Source organism: Eschrichtius robustus, chromosome 2, assembly GCF_028021215.1.
Source record: "Eschrichtius robustus isolate mEscRob2 chromosome 2, mEscRob2.pri, whole genome shotgun sequence".
Taxonomy (NCBI): Eukaryota; Metazoa; Chordata; class Mammalia; order Artiodactyla; family Eschrichtiidae; genus Eschrichtius; species Eschrichtius robustus.
The window spans coordinates 142814283-142833328 of NC_090825.1; the positions used below are offsets into that span (position 1 = coordinate 142814283).

Genomic DNA, 19046 nt, shown 5'->3' on the forward strand with positions numbered 1-19046 from the left:
AGAGCTTTACCACAGTATCTATTTTAATTTTTATAAACACTCTATGCAATAAATACTATTATTTTCCATTTTCACTGTTTGAGAAACTGAGTTTGAAGGCCAGGAGTAATTTTACAAGGGCTCTGGCTTGTCAGTGGCCATGGTGGAATTGGCATCCAACAAGACTCCAATAGCCATGCTCTTAACCAGCCTGTAGTATGGATTCTAAAATGTTGAGATCACACATTGGGAATTAAGGGAGAGGTTTTTGGACATCTAGAAATTGCATTAATGTTAAGACACTTGAATTCACTCTGCAGCAGCAAAAAACTTCCACGCTGACATTGACTGTGTCCTCTGGGGTCTTGACTGGTGACTCTAAAAGATGCTTCTCAGCTTCCTAAGTCAGGAACTATAGGCTCCAAGAAACTGAGAATTAAACTTTTTATAAGTGACTGTGGCAACAGCACAACTGTGCTTGTTGTTTACAACAGGTATACCCTCTTTTTCATTGCCAATTGTCAAACAGAGGTGTTCACAATTACAGGCAGTTTGATACTCTATATTAGGGAGGGTTCATGAGATCCAGAAGGACCTCTTGGTTATGAAAGGACAGGGAAGGGATAACTTGGCTTCCACTGTCTTGGGGCAGATGCCATCCACATTGCTGTGCATCCAAGCTAGTCCTTTGGTATACATAGGCATCCGGCTACAGCGTGGTAAATAACCAAAGAAGAGCAGAGGGGTTCCAAACTACAGATCTGCTCCCCAAGTATTTCCTGACATATTGAGGAGGCAGTGAGCAACGGTAGCCTAGAGAAAAATCATTACACTGGCTCCGGGTTGTATTTGCCTTTTTAATGAAAATTTGTATTTTCCTCTTCTGTCTGGGCCCTGCCCTATGGTCCAGGCTATTTTGCATGGCCAGTGAAATCAATAAGAGCCTATCATTTGGAACTTAGTGGCATCTAAGTGTTTTGGTCTTATTTGCTAGGCAGAAGGCTAGTGTTTTCTGAATGATGTTTGTGTACATTTCCAGGCCCAGGGTGTTAAGCAGCAGGCTGTGGGGCTCCCTGGTTGCCAGATCATATGTTGGAAAGGCTTCTTTCCATCAGCTTACCTGCTGTGTTCAGTGCTCTTCCCCGTTTTTCTTTTCCACAGTGGATATCGCAGCCATGGAAAGGACAGTATGGGTAGGCTTAGGTTGATGGTCACGGGGTTGTGCGAGTTAGACCTCTGTGAGCAAGATGATGTCCTGTAGGTAGGTGACTAGGGGAAAGAAGAGACCAGGTGTGTCCAAGATACAGATTTGCAAAGAAGGGAAAACGGATGAGGAGTTTCCTGAAGGCTCATTAAAGAAATCAGAGGAAGATTGCATGTCAAGAATGCCTTATATTATTATTCTCCAGACGCAGCTAGGCAAATTTTATGTTAGTCGAATGTGACCTGGTACCATTACAAAGCATCACCAGCATATATTTACGCCTCATACGCCTTTCTTTTATTTTTATTTATTTAATTTTGGTATTTGTTTTTCCCCAGTCCTTCGGTAGCAAAAACAGAGTGTAATTAAAGCGGGATAAAATCAGTTTCGCTTTGAACCACTTTGTAGTAAGATCTTGCATTAGAGTGACAGACTTATCGTGCCATCTTCGCACATATAGAAAATCAAAAGATGAGTTATTTTGCTATTACTTTTTTCCCCAAATCTATTCAATTAAAAAGCAAGAGAATTAATTTACTGTGTCGAGTTCTTCTATTAAGGCTGATTGTTTAAGTATACATTAAGCGTTTGCAGAAGAAATGGTGCAGCGCTGACCAAATTTGCCTTCTTGTGTTTTCATCTGAGTCAGAGCGTGAGTCAGAACTGAAAGCAGCATTTCTTAGGATCATAATCTGGGTTTTTCTCCTGTGATGTTTTTAGGTGGCCAAGTGACAAGTGCCCAAACTCAGGCCTGACTTTTCGGAAAGCATCGGCCTTCTGCCGGACCTGGATAATGGATGTCAAGGATCGGCGACACCGCTCTCTGACCAGGGGGCGGTGTGGCAAAGAGTGTCGCTACACGAGTTCTTCCCTAGACAGTGAAGACTGTCGTGTGCCCACGCAGAAGTCCTACAGCTCCAGCGAGACTCTGAAGGCCTATGACCACGACAGCAGGATGCACTATGGAAACCGAGTCACAGACCTCGTTCACCGGGAGTCAGATGAGTTCCCAAGACAAGGTATGTAGAGCTGACCGCACTGATGGTCCGAGCTGTCTTATATGCTTGCACTGTTGCACGTCGATGACAGAGGTTGGTAGAAATGGGGAGCAAAGCAGGCCGGCATCAACTCCCCATTAAAGTTTAGTTTAAGAGAACAATCTTCTTATTAACCCATATCAAACTCCTGTGGGGATTATACAAGGGCTTCTTTTGTTCTAGACACTCAGTTCTTTGACAATTTGGTAGTTGCTTTTGGAGACCTACCAGGGTAGGTTTTGACAGATGCGACAGACAGCAGACCCTTGGCCCCATGAGGGGTATTCCTGAAACCATCACAGATTCTGATCTTGAGGAACACGGAATTATCTGTGATTTTTAAACTATTCTCCTTGAAACCAACACACAAGCCTCCCAAAGTTCAAATTTCTCCTGCTTCTAACTCTGGGCTTCTTGGTTATATTCTCTTTGAACAAATGCTATAATGATAAAAACATATTTGAATCCCCCCCCCCCGCCAATATAATAATGCTTAATTTCTCTCTTCCCCCCCCCAAAAAACATGTGATGTTAATTCTGAGTTACACATTTTTTTTTGTTTGTTTTGGAGCACAGGTGAATTCCAATTTCAATTCCACTGATATAATTCCCCTGTACTTTCACACAAACTTAATTTTCATATAGTATTTTGCTTGCTTTGGGGAAGAGAATGTTGGCATTCTCTTCCTAGTCACTGGCCGTGGAGAATTTTGTTACCACTTGTCATGAGTGGCTATAAATGTATGGACACGTAGACTCAAGCACAAACAGTCCTGAGGAGCAGTGTGTCTAAGTTGACTCACGGGCTCCACGTCTTGTGCTCTGTGTACCAGCCTTGCCGTGTATGTGATTTACATAAAGGCTTAGCAAAACTACAAGTGTATGCACAGAAATACAGTGAGTACACCAGGAAGGGTCGCTCTGCCTGTGCCAAGGGTCAACGCCCTGCCTGCTGGGTTACTGCATCATGTGTTTATTAACACCGATTCTGTAGTTCTTGTTCTATGTCCCTGTCAGTAAATGTTGCGACTAACTTAACTCCTCATGAGATACCTTAGCTTGCGTCTTAGTCCTTTCAGGCTGTTGTAACAAAATACCGTGAACCAGTGGCTTATAAACAACACATTTATTTTGCACAGTTCTGGAAGCAGGGAGGTCCAAGGTCAAGGCACTGGCAGATTTGGGGTCTGGTGAGAGGTCTTTCCCTGGCCCACAGACAGCCATCTTTCCCTGTATCCTCATATAGCTGAAGAGGGCAAGAGAGCTCTCTGGGGCCTCTTTTATAAGGGCACTGAACCCATTCATGAGGGCTCCACCCTTGTAACTTATTTACCTCCCAAAAGTCCCACCTCCAAATACCATTGTGGTTTTCGTTTCATGTAAAAAATTTTGGAGGGTCACAAACATTTAGTCTATAGCAGCTTGGAATTCCATTCCTGGTTTCTTAGCTTCCTTAAGTTACTTTACTTATCTTTTATTTCTTAGAAAACACTACTTATATGTAATATATATGTATATATCCTATAATCCAGTGGTTGTTCTAAAAATAACACGTTCTCAAATTCTCCTTGTTTAGCCTAGCTTCAGCTTTTATATTTAATAGAATATTCAATAAAATCAGTGGAGAAGCAGTTAAAATTGTTTTTCCACTGCCATTGTAGACCCTTGCAGAATACACTTTTTATTTAATCTTCAGTCTTATTTTCTGAGTTGCCTTCATGTAAATGAAACACTTTGCAAACAGGGGGAGGGTTCCTTGAAAATTGCTCTGTATCAAATGTCTTTGATCTGTGAGTAACGTCAACAAGTGTTTTACTTTGTTAAATTCTCACCTGACCCCAAAGTGCATGTAGTGGGAATTGGGGAAAAAAAAAAAAAAAAAAAAATGAGGAATCACAGCTTAATTAAAGGAGGGCTTAAATATCCACTATGAAAAATGAGGACACCTACCTGTTATTTCCAAGAGCATCTCTAATACAAGACTCAAATATTTTGAAAGGTGATGCACGTTCAACACGATTGAAAGCCTTTCATTTTCTGCTGTATTTTTGGTTTTATTTATGATATTACTGCATACATTTTTGTTTCTCGTGATTCTGGGTTGAAATGTGGCCTCTCCTTCCTAAGTCTCATTAAAGGTGCATCCTGGCTTCTGGATCATTGTGCACTGAGCTGTAGATCCCAGATTATTGTTGAAATGTGGATTTGCCTGTCACCTTTTCCCTTATTAATATTTACATAAAATGAAACCAAGTGCTTGGGATTTTATTTTCATATATACCTTTATTCTTCCTGTTTAATCTTGTTCCTCTCCATTGATAATAACGGAAGTCGCTTGGCCATATCAAACTGCTAGCTTTGCAATTAACAATTCACACATGCCTTATGTTGTTATTGAGCCCATATTTGTTTGTGTAATGTGTTTGCATGAATTAAAAACTGTGCAGGCCAAAAGTAGAAATGAAAAGGCATTGGATGTATTTGCATATGCAAGTGCAGTTCCTTCTGAAGACATCTATGAATTTATGCATGAAAATGTAGTCAGTCTGAGTGGATCTACTTTGATGGGTTCTAAAATTGAACTCTGCAGGAAGTAAATAAGCACATATTTAAGGAGAGAAGGAACAGGAGATGCAATCTGGCAAGCAGCACTTTTAAAGTGAAACCTAGCCACTCCAGAGAGGGTTAAAACAAATTTTACACTCAGTAATAACAATAATTTTTTAAAATGTCACGCATTTCCCATTTTATTTTCTCATTCATGAAATCAAAGAGGAGGATCACCTCAGCACTTATTAGCCTAGAGGTACATTAGCAAGGATCAGAGCTGGATCATCTCCTACGGTATTCTTATGTAAAACCCAAGACACTGATCATAAAACAAACGCGCTTCTCACATACAAGCACGTTTGGCAAACGCAGTTGGATGACTCCCCAGATGCTCAGAGGGGAAAAAACTTGCCAGCTAGCAGAAGTGATCTGGGGCCAGGGTCAGACCTTGTCCTGTTTCCCCAGCTGGCTGGCAGCAAGTATCAAATGTGAGAACCTGCCAAGTCCCAGCAGGAGAGATGGGCCACATGTTCCCCTGAGAAGCTTATGGAAACTCCTGTCAAAGTAAAACTTCTTTGCTTGCTTTCAACACAGAATCCTCCTCTGCCTCCTTCTGTTGTGGGTCTCTTCTCCTACGAAGAGACAATGCAAATTACCTGTCTGGCCTCTTTATGCTGGATCCTCCTGGTGTGAAGGGAGAAAATTACTGACCTTAGGTCTATGGCCGCTGGAGTCATTAGTAATTAGTAAATGACTAATCCTGCACTAAATAGCATCCGAGTGGTCTGAAAGTTAATGCGCCTGACAAAAGTGACCAGTGGTCTGATCCCTGGGCAGACCCAGTCCCAGCCTAATCTGTGAAATAGATGTCACTTTGAATAATGTAGGTCAGCCAAGTTCCCAGGCAGGTTGTATCAGCTTGTTCTTTTGGACCCTGAAGTTAGGGTGTAGAACAGTGTGATATACAAGACATCCTCCCGTGGCTTAGGAGCCTAAAGGTAGGTTTGAACTCTGCTTTTGCATATTTATGTACCCGTGACTCTGGTCTACTTCTGTGCTTCACCAGGATTACTGTACCGTCTTCAGATGTATTAAACAACAACAATCATAATAACAAAAGAGTAATGGCTAACAATTATGGAGACTTTCTTCATGTCAGGTGCCTGTCTAAGCATTTTACTTGTAGTAATTCAGTTAATGTTCACAGCAATGTTGTACGGTAGGTACTATTATTAATCCCTTTTTTTATGGATTAGGAAACCTAGGCATGGGGAGATTAAATACGTCATCCAAGGTCACAAACATAGGAAGAACTGGAGACAGGTTTCACATCCAGGGAGCTGGATTCAAGAGCTGTGTTTTAAACCATTATGTTTGAGCACTTCTCAAATAAATAAGTAAACCAATGAAAACAAGCCATTCAGCTTCAGTCAAAGGCTATGAAATTCAATGTAGAAACCTTTTAGGTATCAACACCTGTAAGCCTTTCTCCATATAGGAAGTATAATCCCTAACATTGATGGAACATAGAATGAGCACCACCAGCCTCAATGCTGATCTAGATTCCTGTTCTTGCCTCTTCCCCTCCATGTGCACAACTATCCCAAACTCCCCGGAAGCCTACCTTCCTACAATGCTTCTCCACCACCCACCCCTGCAGGAGAAAGTTCCCAGTGTCAGTATGTGTGCCAGGCTGGGAGCACTGATTCTCTTCCCTCCCCTAGGGCATCGCTTTTTGCACCACCTCTCATCCCAGAACACTAACCAAGAAAGGGGTCACTCTCTAAATGCTGTTGCTTAGGTAAGCAGAACGGACTGGTTTCTGGGCTGTAGCCAAGGCTCAGTGGGCCAGAGAGTTCCGCCAGGCTGCTCATCCCTCAAACAGCCCTGCTTTCCGGTTAGTAGTGCAAGTCTCTTGAGAGGGGGCCAAGGTTGAATTCTTTCTCTGTACCTCAGGCTGTCTGTTTGGGTCAAGGTTGAAGAAAGAACTGGAGGAAGACTGGATTTTTGAAAGGATGCTTGCATCTCTTCTCTCCATCAGATCTAGCACAGAAACAACTTTCACTAACCCCTTGATACCCTTTAAAAATACATCAACACACACACGTACACATTTGAGGCTAGGTTTGATTTTGGCATTTCATAAACTAATTTTCACTCTTGTGATCTTTAAAATAATTTGGGCAATATGTTTTTGCACTGTGTAATTTGGCATAGCGTAAATTAAACATGTGCTAATGAGCTGAAAACTCATGAACTACCAGTAAACTCAAGTGTTACCTGTATTGGTTCAATTAATGTTTGTTATAATTGTTGAAGTACATTGGAAACCTGTGAGCATTTCTGTTTATACCATTTTGTTAAAATAGTTATTTTTCCACTGTACCCAAAGCAACAGTTAGGTTCTGTTTTGAAAACCCCAGCCTTTTAATTTATCTGCCACGATAAACCGTTACATTTTAGGGAAGTTCGGGAGTTTGGTTGGTCAGTATTTGGAAGGCTGACCAGTACCTTGAGAAGATTGCTTTCCATTTTTTCTTCTACCCCTAGGCAAGACTTCTTTTCATACCTCAACTGAGAATAGTGTTTTACTTCTTAGTCTTTGGTTGTGTTGTTGCTTTAAAAAAAAACCTTTAGAAAAAGAAGGACTCTACAACATTTCAATGTAAGATGATCTTTTATCTTCTTGCTGGCTAACTTGAATGCTTGTTGCTTCATCTGAAAGGCATATGGGAGAGCAGTTAACAGTACAGACCCAGAGCTAAACTGTGTCTATATCCCAGTATTGCTGTGTTTGATCAGCATGACCTTGATCACATTCTAGAACACAGACTAGACTAAGTCTTATTTTCTGTTCTTGTAAATGTTTCCACCAATATGATTATTGGGATCCTTTCTTACAATTATGCATTTATGCTATGGATGTTGTCTTTCTTTTAATAAAGTGCTGAATACATGCTAGCAGTTATGATTACTACTGTTTTAATACTATTGTCAGCAAGAGTGGTGATCATCTTCCCTCCAACCCTTACAATATTGTGTGTGACAGAAATCTCCCTTCTTCCCACGCCCACACCTTCGATTTGTTTCCTGTGACTTGAAAAACTTCTGACATCTTCAAAGCCAGAATTTCTCTTCCAGTTGTTGATAGCGTGTCTTTGACTCCCTGCGCACCATACCTTTTGCTCCCAAAGATGAACATAACTCACAGATTATTTCCCTATTTTTAGAAAGGAATGAAAAATACCATGTAGCAACTGTCAGCTGATGCCAACACACTGTAAGAGTTGCTAGTCTGACAATTTTACAAGTAAAAAAAAAAAAAAAAAGATTGGAAAAATGCTCTAAGGTAGTGTCACTGGATACTACAATTTTTTTTAAAGATGTTTGTTTTATAGCATATAAATGGCATGTAAATCTTAGGAATGGGTTTAAATTACAAGAAGATTTTATGCATATAAACTCTGGATGAAAATTAATTGATTCTCATCACTCTACATGTAATAATTTGGAGTCCTTTTCACTTAGAGAGTTGAGCTTATCTGGATTTTCATTGTTGTATTCACTGCCCTTCTAGGATTACAGTCTTCGTGTTTCCCAGTTGTTCTTCTTTCAGTAATTATCTACTGTCAATTTTGCATTCAACTTTGGATCTAACTTTCTTTGAATTGTCTTCCTTTTTCTGTTCTTTTTCCGTGGTAATTCTCCATTTCACCTGAGACCTTCCCTCTTTCTTCTCCATGGCACTTCCTTTAGAACAGTCTTGTTTGTACAATGCCAGTGTTCACTGCTTCTGTTTTTCAAGACTCTTTGAGTTAGAAGTAAAAGTAGGATAATATCTCAACTGAAATTATCTTATGAAAAAATCTGATGCTTTGTCTTATGTCGTTGGAGAATCTAGCAATACATCTGGCCTCACACTTAAGTCTTTTTTCTCATTCTCTTTACTTGGCTTTCCTTTGGAGAGAGATCTGTTGGAAGTTGTCTGTTGATAACCCCACTCTCATATCTCTTCCCTGGGTAGCATCATTGGAAACAGCCTTCTGCAGTCATCAGCAGAACATTCCTAAGGAAGATTCAGATGGGCCTGGCATGGGACACATGCTCATTCCTCTGTCACTCTAACTTCAGTTGGCCATGTCTTGGGCTTAGGCTATACCTAGAGGTAGCTTATAGTGAGTACTTTCTAAGCCTGATGGAATAAATGCCATATAGGATATAAAAATAAATGTTCTGATATCAGACGTAGGTAAAGAATATTGACCGGCCTGATAATACATGCCTCCAATACTAGTGGCACTCAAGTCTGAAACAAGTGCGGTCTTTCCAAGCTCCATGTCTGCTTTCCCAACTTCCCTTGGAATATTTTTCATAGAAAATCCAGTAGAAAACTTAATTTTCTTTTCCTCAAAATCTGTTTTCATTTTTTCCCCCAGTTTTGGGGAATGGTATCCTAACTCCTGCCTTTAAGGTAGAATCTTCTAAGACTCTGTCTTTTTTTTTCCTGGCTTCTTTATATCGATGTTCACTACGTCATGACCATTATCTTTCTTAATTTATTTTATTTCCAAGTTTCTCATCCCATGGGAAACTTCCAACATTTCAATATTGTCCCACTGCTTGACCATTGAAATAGCCTTTTTCCATCAGTCTTTCCCCTGGCATGCCTTTTTGTATCATGGATAGTCTTTGAGTTTCTAAAGCACTGCCTTATTTTTTTTTTTTAATTAATTTCTTTTTGAATTTTAAAATTTTATTCTATTTATTTTTTTATACAGCAGGTTCTTATTAGTCATCCGTTTTATACACATCAGTGTATACATGTCAATCCCAATTGCCCAATTCATCCCACCACCACCACCCCCGCCGCTTTCCCCCCTTGGTGTCCATGCGATTGTTCTCTACATCTGAAGCGCTGCCTTATTTTTAAGGGGTACCCGTGAGGCAATCGTGTTAAGTTATGGGACACAACAGTGAAATAAGGCAAACATGGGTCACTAACCTCACAAAACTCAGCAATCCTAAAGAGGAAGGAAATAATAGACATAGAACTAGATGTGGTCTGATAAACGGCGCAAAAGGGAAAGTACTGGATGGCTTTGGAGAGGTATCTAACCCAGAATTGTGCATCTGGGGTCTCAGAAATTGTGACATCCTTTCACACCCTTGAAGGATGAGGAAGAGCTGGGTGATCAAAGAGGCAAGAAAGAGCATTCGGGCAAAAGATAGAACATATGCAAAGATCTGGACGGGACAAAGATGAGTTGTTCCAAGGATTTAAGAGAAGTTCAGGTTAGCTGAGTGTGGTGTGGGGACAGATGAGATGGAGTGGGAGGGAGAAACTGGCTCCTGAAGGCATTTTGGAGAGACGATGCTTGCTTCAGTTGATGGAGTATGTTACAGGGAGACAAGATGGTCAGTGAGCTGGGGTAGGAGGCGGTGTTTTATTTACACAAGGGAGCCCAGTAGCCTGAACTGGGATCGTAGAGATGACTTGAGAAATGTTGTTGGGGAACAAAGACTGTTGACTTTTTAGGACCCTATAAAAGTGGAGGCAGGCATAATGTTCTGGATCTCTTGGGCATTGACTGTTCTCTTCTCCTGCAGAGAGAATACTGCCTTCCTGATGCCAAGATTACTTAAAGAGCCAGAGAAGGTCACTGCTTGCAAATAATCTCTTAAAGGGAAATGCCTAAGATTGTTAGTTCAAGTTCCCCTGGAATGGCAACACAAGCCAGAGTATAGAAATGTGGTATTATAAGAATTTGGATGTTTTTCTCACTCTTATTAGGCCTGCCTGTGCAAAGGCACCAGCAACAGAGTACCTCATATGGATCCAGGGCAAGGAAAATATAGGAAAAGGATTATGTTTCATCTACTGCCCTGCGTGACCACAGTACATTGCTCATTTTCTCTTATTGGCTAAATAAATCAGGAACTCACACCAGATGTGTGTGTGTGCCTGAGTGGGTATTTTATTCCTGCCAGTCGGTAACTTGACTAGCAAAGCAGAGGATGCTGAGAATATGAAATCAGTACTTTTCTGGCAACTGATGGGGCAAGCAAGGTGAGGGAGGGAAGAAGAGTCAAGGACATTGCTGAAGTTTCTGGTTATGGCAACTGACTAAATGTTCCTGCTCATCACCGGGGCTTGAAACAGAGGAGGGGCTGGTTTGTGGGTTAAGATAGGATTTGTAACTGCGGACCTTTCGAGTTTGATGTGCCCTTAGGCCATGCACGTGTAGATGTCTAATAGGCAGTTAAATGTACGGCTCTGAAATTCTGCTGAGATGCTTGAGCTGGATAGAGATTTAGGAGTTGACAGCTAATAATTTTATGGGACTTGGTGTGATCAGCCAGGGAAAAATGTACAAGGAGCATAGATAAAGGGGTTCATGTGAGAACACAGGTAATCAACGGACAGGAAGATCCTGTAGAGAGAGCAGAAAAAGACTTACTTTCCTTTCGATGCTCTACTTAGTCTAAATTTGACTTAGCATTCATTCCAGGTAAAAATAAATAAAACAGCACCTGTTTTATTTCCCACTCCACTACCAAGAGTTGGCTTACTTTTCATCCCCTAAATCAGAGGTCACGAAGTCAAGGCGCACAGGCCATGCTTGGCCCCTGGGTGGCCTACAGGTTGCATTAGACGTTTAGAATGGCGTGCGCATAGCCAATCCATTCACGTTCCCGTTTGCTACAGGGGCCCCATCACTGCTTTTTATCTTAGCACCCGTCCTCCTCTGCAGTCACTTATGTTACATGCCACGGCCCTCAAGGCTCTTGCCATTGCGAAAGAGCATGAACTTTCCTGTGTCCACTCCTTCCTTGTAGAGTATCTACCTGCCTATTCCAGATCCGTTCGTCCCACAAGGCTTAACCTCCGGATCACCTCTGTGGAGAGAGCTCAGCCCTCGGAATCCTGCTGGCCCTTCCTGACTGTTATTGTTGTCATTAGCTCTTTATGAGTGACTCAGCCTCCCCAGCATGTGGATGCTAGGACTCCTGTGAATAGGAGATAAACAAAGTGCTTTGCAGCTTTCTGTTCTGACTGGTGGAGGCTGCAACAAGAGAATTTATTTTTATCAGTGGCTTGTTTCCTGTTCTAATGAGAAGAATTTAAAGCTCCACGACTCAGAAAAGGAATCCACTTAGAAATCTGGGTTGTGTTTCTGTCCAGCAGGACAGTATCAAATCGCACATTGTGAAATGCCAACCTGCAAGAGTTTTCTGCAACACACTTGGACGCACATATATTGAGTTTCACTACCATTTGCTTTTTCGGCGTGTTGGCGATCCAGCGATACCGTTGGCTTTTCTAGACTGGTGCTACATACTGCAGTCCTGTCTCCGCAGGGACCTACTATGTCATACGTGTAGGGAGCCTTTGGTGCAATGCGATAGGTGACAGGATATAATTCCGACCAGAAACTTCAGAAAAACGGCACTGTGAGAGGTCGAGTAGTTGCCTGCGTCTGTCTCAGGATGCCTTACAGTCTGGGTCCAGGAGGGGTTCTGCCCCACCCATTGATGAATCATCATGCTGATATTATCAAAGGAGACATTACATTTTCAGTGTCATGTTTTAGGTTTTTAATTTAATTTTCAGCCCTGGCAATTCCAGAAGCATCCCTAGGGACATATGAAGAGGAGGGAGCTGGTGTCTATCCAACATGAATTCACGTTCATTTCTTGAGCACCTTAATCGGCACACGTATCTCACAAGACCTCTTTTTCTGCTACAGCCAAACTCCATCGTAACACCAAGTTACTCAGTATTCCTCCTGCTTTCCTTTCCACTCAACCTCAAGTCAGATCCACTTTAGTAATAAATCTCTGCTGGGAGTCATCAGAACAAATACTAAGTGTGTGCAAAGATATTAAAAATAAGTGCAACACAGACTTATTTAATAATGTCCAATAGCCTTTTATAATATTTGGAATATTTTACCAAAGTTACTATGAGAATTATATTTAACACATTTTCTCCAGGATAGAAAGATCTTTCTGGGAATGGAAAAAAAAAAAAAAAAAAAACCACACACACACACACAGAAAACTCAGATGGGCTCTGTTATATTCTCGGCTGGACCTGTTATTCTTCTCCCTTTTCCAGATCTTTTTCTTTGGCCAGAACCACCAAATGTGAAGCTTCCCTTTGTTCACCCTGATTTCTGAATAGTAGGCATCGGGCAGTTGCTGTCCCAGTGGGATGCATTTTAGTTTAAAAATAGTTTGAACTGCCTCCTTTTCAATTCCCCCTCTTCCATGGCCACCTTGACTGTATAATAGGTGCCTCTCAGTCTCTCCTTGTACAGTTCAGGTCCACTCCACGTATGGGGAATTAAAGCACTCAGTTTATTTGCAGCACTGTGAACCAAAATGTTGAATCTATTTAGAGAGTCATTCCAGTGGATTAAATTTGTTTCTATGGACCTATTTGCTGTAGCTGGAATATTGACAGAAGAGAGGAATATTACTTTAATGTCCTTAAAAAAAAAAAAAAAAAAAAGATCCTGATCCAGTCAACTGCAGGATAAATATCCATAGCCCCCCAAAAGCCCTCTCAAAATGACTGCAAATTCAGGTGACCCCCATCAACTTTAAAAAGGTTCCCGTCCACCTGGCAACCTCGGGTTCCAATGTTCCTTAGTTCACAGTGGCAATTCAGTTAAAGCTCACACTCTTGACCCCCGTTTATATTGGTTGCAAAAGCCCAGCCAGGAGATGACCCAGTTAACACTTTGTGCTTCACAAACCCAGAGCGTGAACAGCAGGGAGGCTACAGCAAAGTGCTGAGTTGTCCTAGCTGAGCAGTTAGGGGACAGCGAGTGGGGCCACCCCCTCACTTCATTTCTGTCTCTGGACCAGTGGCAACCCATCAGACTCTTCTGGGGAGTTTTGAAAAGTCCCCATGCCCAAACCGATTCAATCAGAACCTCTGGTGGGGGGAGTGGAGGAGGGGTGCAGAGTTGGATCTAGGCATGAGTATTTTTAAAACTGTACTTTTACATAAATGAAACATCTCAAAGGATTGAGTGCAACAGGACACAGACTACAGAATGTAACAATTTCTTTGGTAACTAATAGCATTTCAAGCTTACAGGGCTTTATGCTTAGCATAGTGACTTGAAATCTCACTTTTCATGCAGAAGCCCCTAATTCCAGTTTTAATAGCACCTCATAATTCTTAGAGGGTTTTGGTTAATAAATGCCATGTAGCCTGGAGCACATTACATCATGTTTCCGAACCAAACCAATAATAAGCAACCATTTGACTCTGTATCAGTTATCATAGGTCCCTGGTTGCCGGGGTCCACCTATTTGTTGTGAGTCAGAAGAAGCAGAGGGACTGATTCTTCTAGAACTCCTGCTTCTCGTTGTACATTCTGTTAAACATTAAAAGTGAGGTTTAATTTGAGCACCTGGCTTGGAATGTAGCACGTAATCAATTAATTGTGTCAATTGATCCAACATCTTCAATGTCAAAGCAGTCACGACAAATTGAAACCTATCCTCAGAAGAAAAGACAGCCGGGTTACATGTATGGTGAAAGGTGAAGCCAGTGAGGAAGGATAATGTTAATATTGGGTTCCTACCTGCTTTTCAATGTGAATATTTATTGAGCCTGAGAATAGTTCAAGTGAGGTTGAAAGTCTGACACTCACAGGGAAGGTAACATATCAAGGAACCAAGCAGGCTGGGTTTTCACCCGTGTGTCACGGTGGAGACTGTCCTGATTTGGATTATATATGTCCAGACTGTGCCTCTCAGCTCTGGCAATTTGGCGCCTTTGGGAATTCAGGTCTAGTGTTGTTAGATCTTCGGACTTTTCAAGAAAAGTGAGAAATCTGGATTTTATTTTCATAAAATTCTCAGATTTTATTTCTTATTTTTTTGGTGGTTCACATTGCTTCTTTGTTTTCATTTTATCGGAGTATAGTTGACTTACAACTTTGTTAGTTTCAGGTGTACAGCAAAGTGATTCAGTTATACATATACATATATTCATTCTTTTTCAGATCCTTTTCCCATATAGGTTATTACAAAATATTGAGTAGAGTTCCCTGTGCTATACAGTAGGTCCTTGTTGATCATCTATTTTATATATAGTAGTGTGTATATGTTAATCCCGAATGTTGCTGGAATGGCCACCCCTGGGGCAGTTTAAGTCAGCTCTGCACACATGCTGCCCTCATCTCCTGCCCCAGAATTTTCTGATGACAAAGTGCTGAATGCCGTTAAGGACGGGGACGGTGGAGTGTAAGAAAGCCCACCGTTGACAGCTGTGGGGGCTCCCTTGACCAGTAAGTTCAGAAGCCAGTGGCTAGGAAGCTAAGGATAAATGCCCCTCCCCTTCATCCTGAGAAGCACAGCCTAAGCTTCCAGCTCCGCCATCACTAAACACCCACAGCAATGGCCAACTCTGTGACAGACTTTTGTATTGGTGCTCCCTCCTGCCCTGTTTTTCATCCTGTCCTTCACTCCTGTTCCTTTGAATCACTTCCCAAATCATATACTTGTTCGCAAGAATTTTTCTCAGCATCTGCTTTCAGGGCAAAGTTGGTTAAGGCCTTTGGCAGCTGAATCGTTCTAAGCATCGTCATGTAGGCCAAAAGAAGACTATCTATAGAAAAGATGTAGCTCCTGAAGCTGCCAGCGTAGGACTTCTTAGCTGGCAAACGGTTGATTTAAAAAGAAGGCGTTGCGCTTGTGATAAAGATGTGGCTTGGTGCTTACTAAATTTTAGAAGGTTTGTGATTTGTTTTTTTGGATTTTGTTTGCATAAGAAATGTACTTTTCTTTCTGTTTCTTTGGTTGGTTGGTTTTTCAAAAACTTTTAATAAACTTTTAATTTTAGAATAGTTTTACATAGCAGTTGTAAAAATACAGAGTTGCCTGGTTGGTTGTTTTTTGTTCTTGTTGTTTGTAGTGCATGTGAGATTTCTAACTACACGCCTAACAAACCTGATACTGCTCTTTCCCCTTAGAAGCTATTATATCAGATCTCAGAACGTGCAGAATAGCGAGCTTACCCTGCAGGTTCCTTGAGGACGAAGACAGTGCCTCATTCATCTTTCCATCCCCTTTAATACCAGCCAGAGTGCCGTGCACGGGGACATTTAATAAATATTTGTTAAACAGGGGATTCCCATCACACATTAGAATCTGGAGGGATCACATCCGGTCCCCAAGCTCTGCCCCCAGCCCCCAGATCCCCATTCCACCTCCCCACAGGGCAGCTTTCCCCCTGTGTTGTTTCGGTTTGGCCACGGTAGATTGGGAAAGAACATCGGAAGGCTCAGTTTTTTTTTTTTTACTCAGGGCTGGCTTTGCCAGACCACCCCCCCACCCCCACCCCCACCCCCACAACCCCCCCACTGCATTCTCAGGCATGATCAAGTGATCTTGGTGCCAAACCAAGCCAGAGCTGCCTCTTGGCCACCTCTGGTACCTGGAGAGCTTTCTAGGACGTGCCTGTGCCCTGCATGTCACGATGTGTTTTTAGCCAAACCCTGAGTGAAAGCCAACAAGTTTTGCTTCTTTTCTAGATCCTCTAAGCACACATCCTGCTTATTTACTGGGTGGCTAACAAAAACAACAATGATAACACATGCTATAATTTCAGCCTCGGTTCTCAGAACACCTTTACAAGGTCCTTTTATTAACCCTTTTCAGGAAGCACAAGCGACTTGATCGTGAAACCATTAAAGATAGAAAATTAATATCTGTGTGAACAACTTACTTTTGTTCAACCTTGGTTTACATCTCAGGAGAATGATTAAGTCGAAGAAAGTTAAATTATGCACTAGCTTAATACTGTAAGCTACTTGCTTTCAGTCTTTAACAGAATTAGAAGAATTCAGCATTCTATGTAAGGGATTCAGCACATTTTATAAAGGGACTGGGTCAGGAATGAAATGAACAGAAGCCACCTTCTTTCATAGAGTTTTGCCGTGTCTTGTTTTTTTAATTATAATACTTTCTGGTTGAGTACTTATGAAGTGCCAGGAATTCTTTCATGCACCATACATGTATCCATTCAGTATCTCCCCAATTTTAAAAATGAAAAAACAGGTACAGAGATCATAGATAATTAAAGCTAAGTAGACAGTGGGAATCCACTGGAGGATTTTCAGCTGGAGAGCAGTATAATATCATTTACCTTGTAGAGAAGTCCCTGGCTTCTCTGTGGGAAACAGATCCTAAAGTAGTTAAGAGAGGCAGTAGGGAGAATAGGTAAAAGCCATCCAGGGTTGCTTAAGGGAGAGAACATCCAGAGTCCTACATGGGGTTCAGGTGTGTCTGATGGAAGTTTGGAGTCTCTGAGTTCAATTCATACATGAAGGTAGTAAACTGACCCCTTGTACTAGATGTGCTAAGTTTCGGATATGAGCAATGGACATTTTGTAGAGCACAATGAAAGCACATTTCAATTAGATCTTGGCCCTTATCCATAGGTCTTACTTTCTGGATCAGAACAGTGGGTCCAACCCTTTTGTTCTCTATCTCAAACCAGGTGCCCTCCACTGGCCTCTACTCCCCTGCCCTCCACACACCATGAGTACTGAGTTCCTGCTCCTCAGTCACCCTTAGTGGACATTGATTCCTTGGCTTTTCAGAGCTGATTTAATTCTGGTATATCATAGTTGGTTTTTTTTTTTTTTTTTTCCTGAAGAGAGAAGAATCTTTTTTTTTTTTTTTTTTTTAAAAGACCAGAAAATTCTCTGTCATACAAAAACATACCATCCCTGGTTGTATGGACTATCACAGCTTCTTGTTCACAGGTAACTTTCATAGAGAGATGCAGAAATACCAGCTAAGCCAAGTGTTGAGGAAACAAAACAAAGAAGTGGCTAAGAGCTCAGCTTGAAAATTTGCCATTTGCATGACTGACTTAGCCCCCAGGCCAACCAATTATTCTGAAAACTCTGTCTTTTTGGAATCTTCTGTCACCATCATCCATTTCCCCAAGTCTGTATCACCATAGTACTCTCCTTTTGTCTAAGACAAAGACAAAAGAGTTGTAACCATAATGTTAGTAGCTTAAATTTACTGAACAATTACTGTCTCATCATAATCTATGAGATTTGTACATGAAAATCATCACTCCTCTTAAGGACTACCAAGGTTTAGAGGGTTTAGCTACCCTACTAAGGACAGGCCCCTTGTATGTAAGGAATGAAAGAGAACTAAACTTAAGCAATCTGATTTGAGTGGCTGCTGTTTGTAGGGGCTAGAAGATGTTTGTTGATTGACTGCATAACAACCATACTTCCCTCTACACTTGCTGGAGGGAAGAAATCAAATCCAAATGTTGAGATGGTCTGAACAGACAGGCTGCTGAGAAGCAGAGTATCATTACAGCTATTAAGACAATGCAGAGGGTTATTTTGGGGCTCAGATCTGCGCAGCCAGATGGAAATCATAGTTCAGGCTTCGTGTTGTCAGACAGCAGAGGCTTTGGGCCAAGGGGAAGGCACGGGTGAGTGATTTTTGACTGTTTATCTCTAATGTGTGTGGCCAGTGTCACTCCCATCTCTGATGGCTGTGATTTATTCTATTATACTGTCAGGATTAAAACACCTTAGCAGGAGAAAAATAAAGGGAGGGATACAAATGCTGTGTCATTGATGTGACAGATGCTATTTCTCTGGAAAGCATGGACGATGAGGGCATGGAAGCTCTCAAAAGTGCCACGGCCAGAGAATATCAGAACCAGACAGACCCTTAGGGACCGTCTGTTTCAATCCACTCATTTGACAGATAAGGAAACTGAGACTCTGGGGCTTCTGTGGTGGCCAAGGTCACACAAGCCTCTAAGTTTAGAGCTGGACCCCTAGTTCCCACCTCCTAGTTCAGTGTTCATCCCGCTCTGTCATCAGCTGGTCAAGTTCATGGTTCCTTTCCCTAGATTCATTGAGTAGAGTTTTACGTTATACTTATGAGTTTTACATTCTACATGAAGTAAAGACTCTGTCTATATTTTAACAAGGTTAAAGAAAAGTAGGAAGCATGGGCTGGAAATTATTCCCTTTGCTCTGCAGTATGCGTGCAAGTATTATCATTTTAACCCCAGAGCGGTGGTCCTTAGCTCTCCTCCTTGCTATCTCTTTTGGCTAGTGCCTTTTCCATTCCCCGAACCAGAGGAGACCCTTTGCACCTCCTCATTCCTGTTAAGCGATGGGCTGAGCCATTCTGTGCCTGCTGTAGCCGCCAGCTCCTTGCTGTGTTCTCACCCATCCTTACCTCACGGTCTTCATCTCCCGTCT

General features: G+C 41.7%; 1 protein-coding gene across 1 annotated transcript in view; it reads left to right on the plus strand.

Annotated features, from left to right (window-relative positions):
- Window positions 1-1914: 1914 nt before the first annotated feature.
- TENM2 (teneurin transmembrane protein 2) overlaps window positions 1915-19046 on the plus strand; it is a 998704-nt gene continuing 981572 nt past the window's right edge. Inside the window, exon 1 of the mRNA XM_068536332.1 lies at window positions 1915-2202. Coding sequence (XP_068392433.1) covers window positions 1977-2202 — 226 coding nt within the window. The 5' untranslated portion in view covers window positions 1915-1976. The remainder of the gene's footprint in view (window positions 2203-19046) is intronic.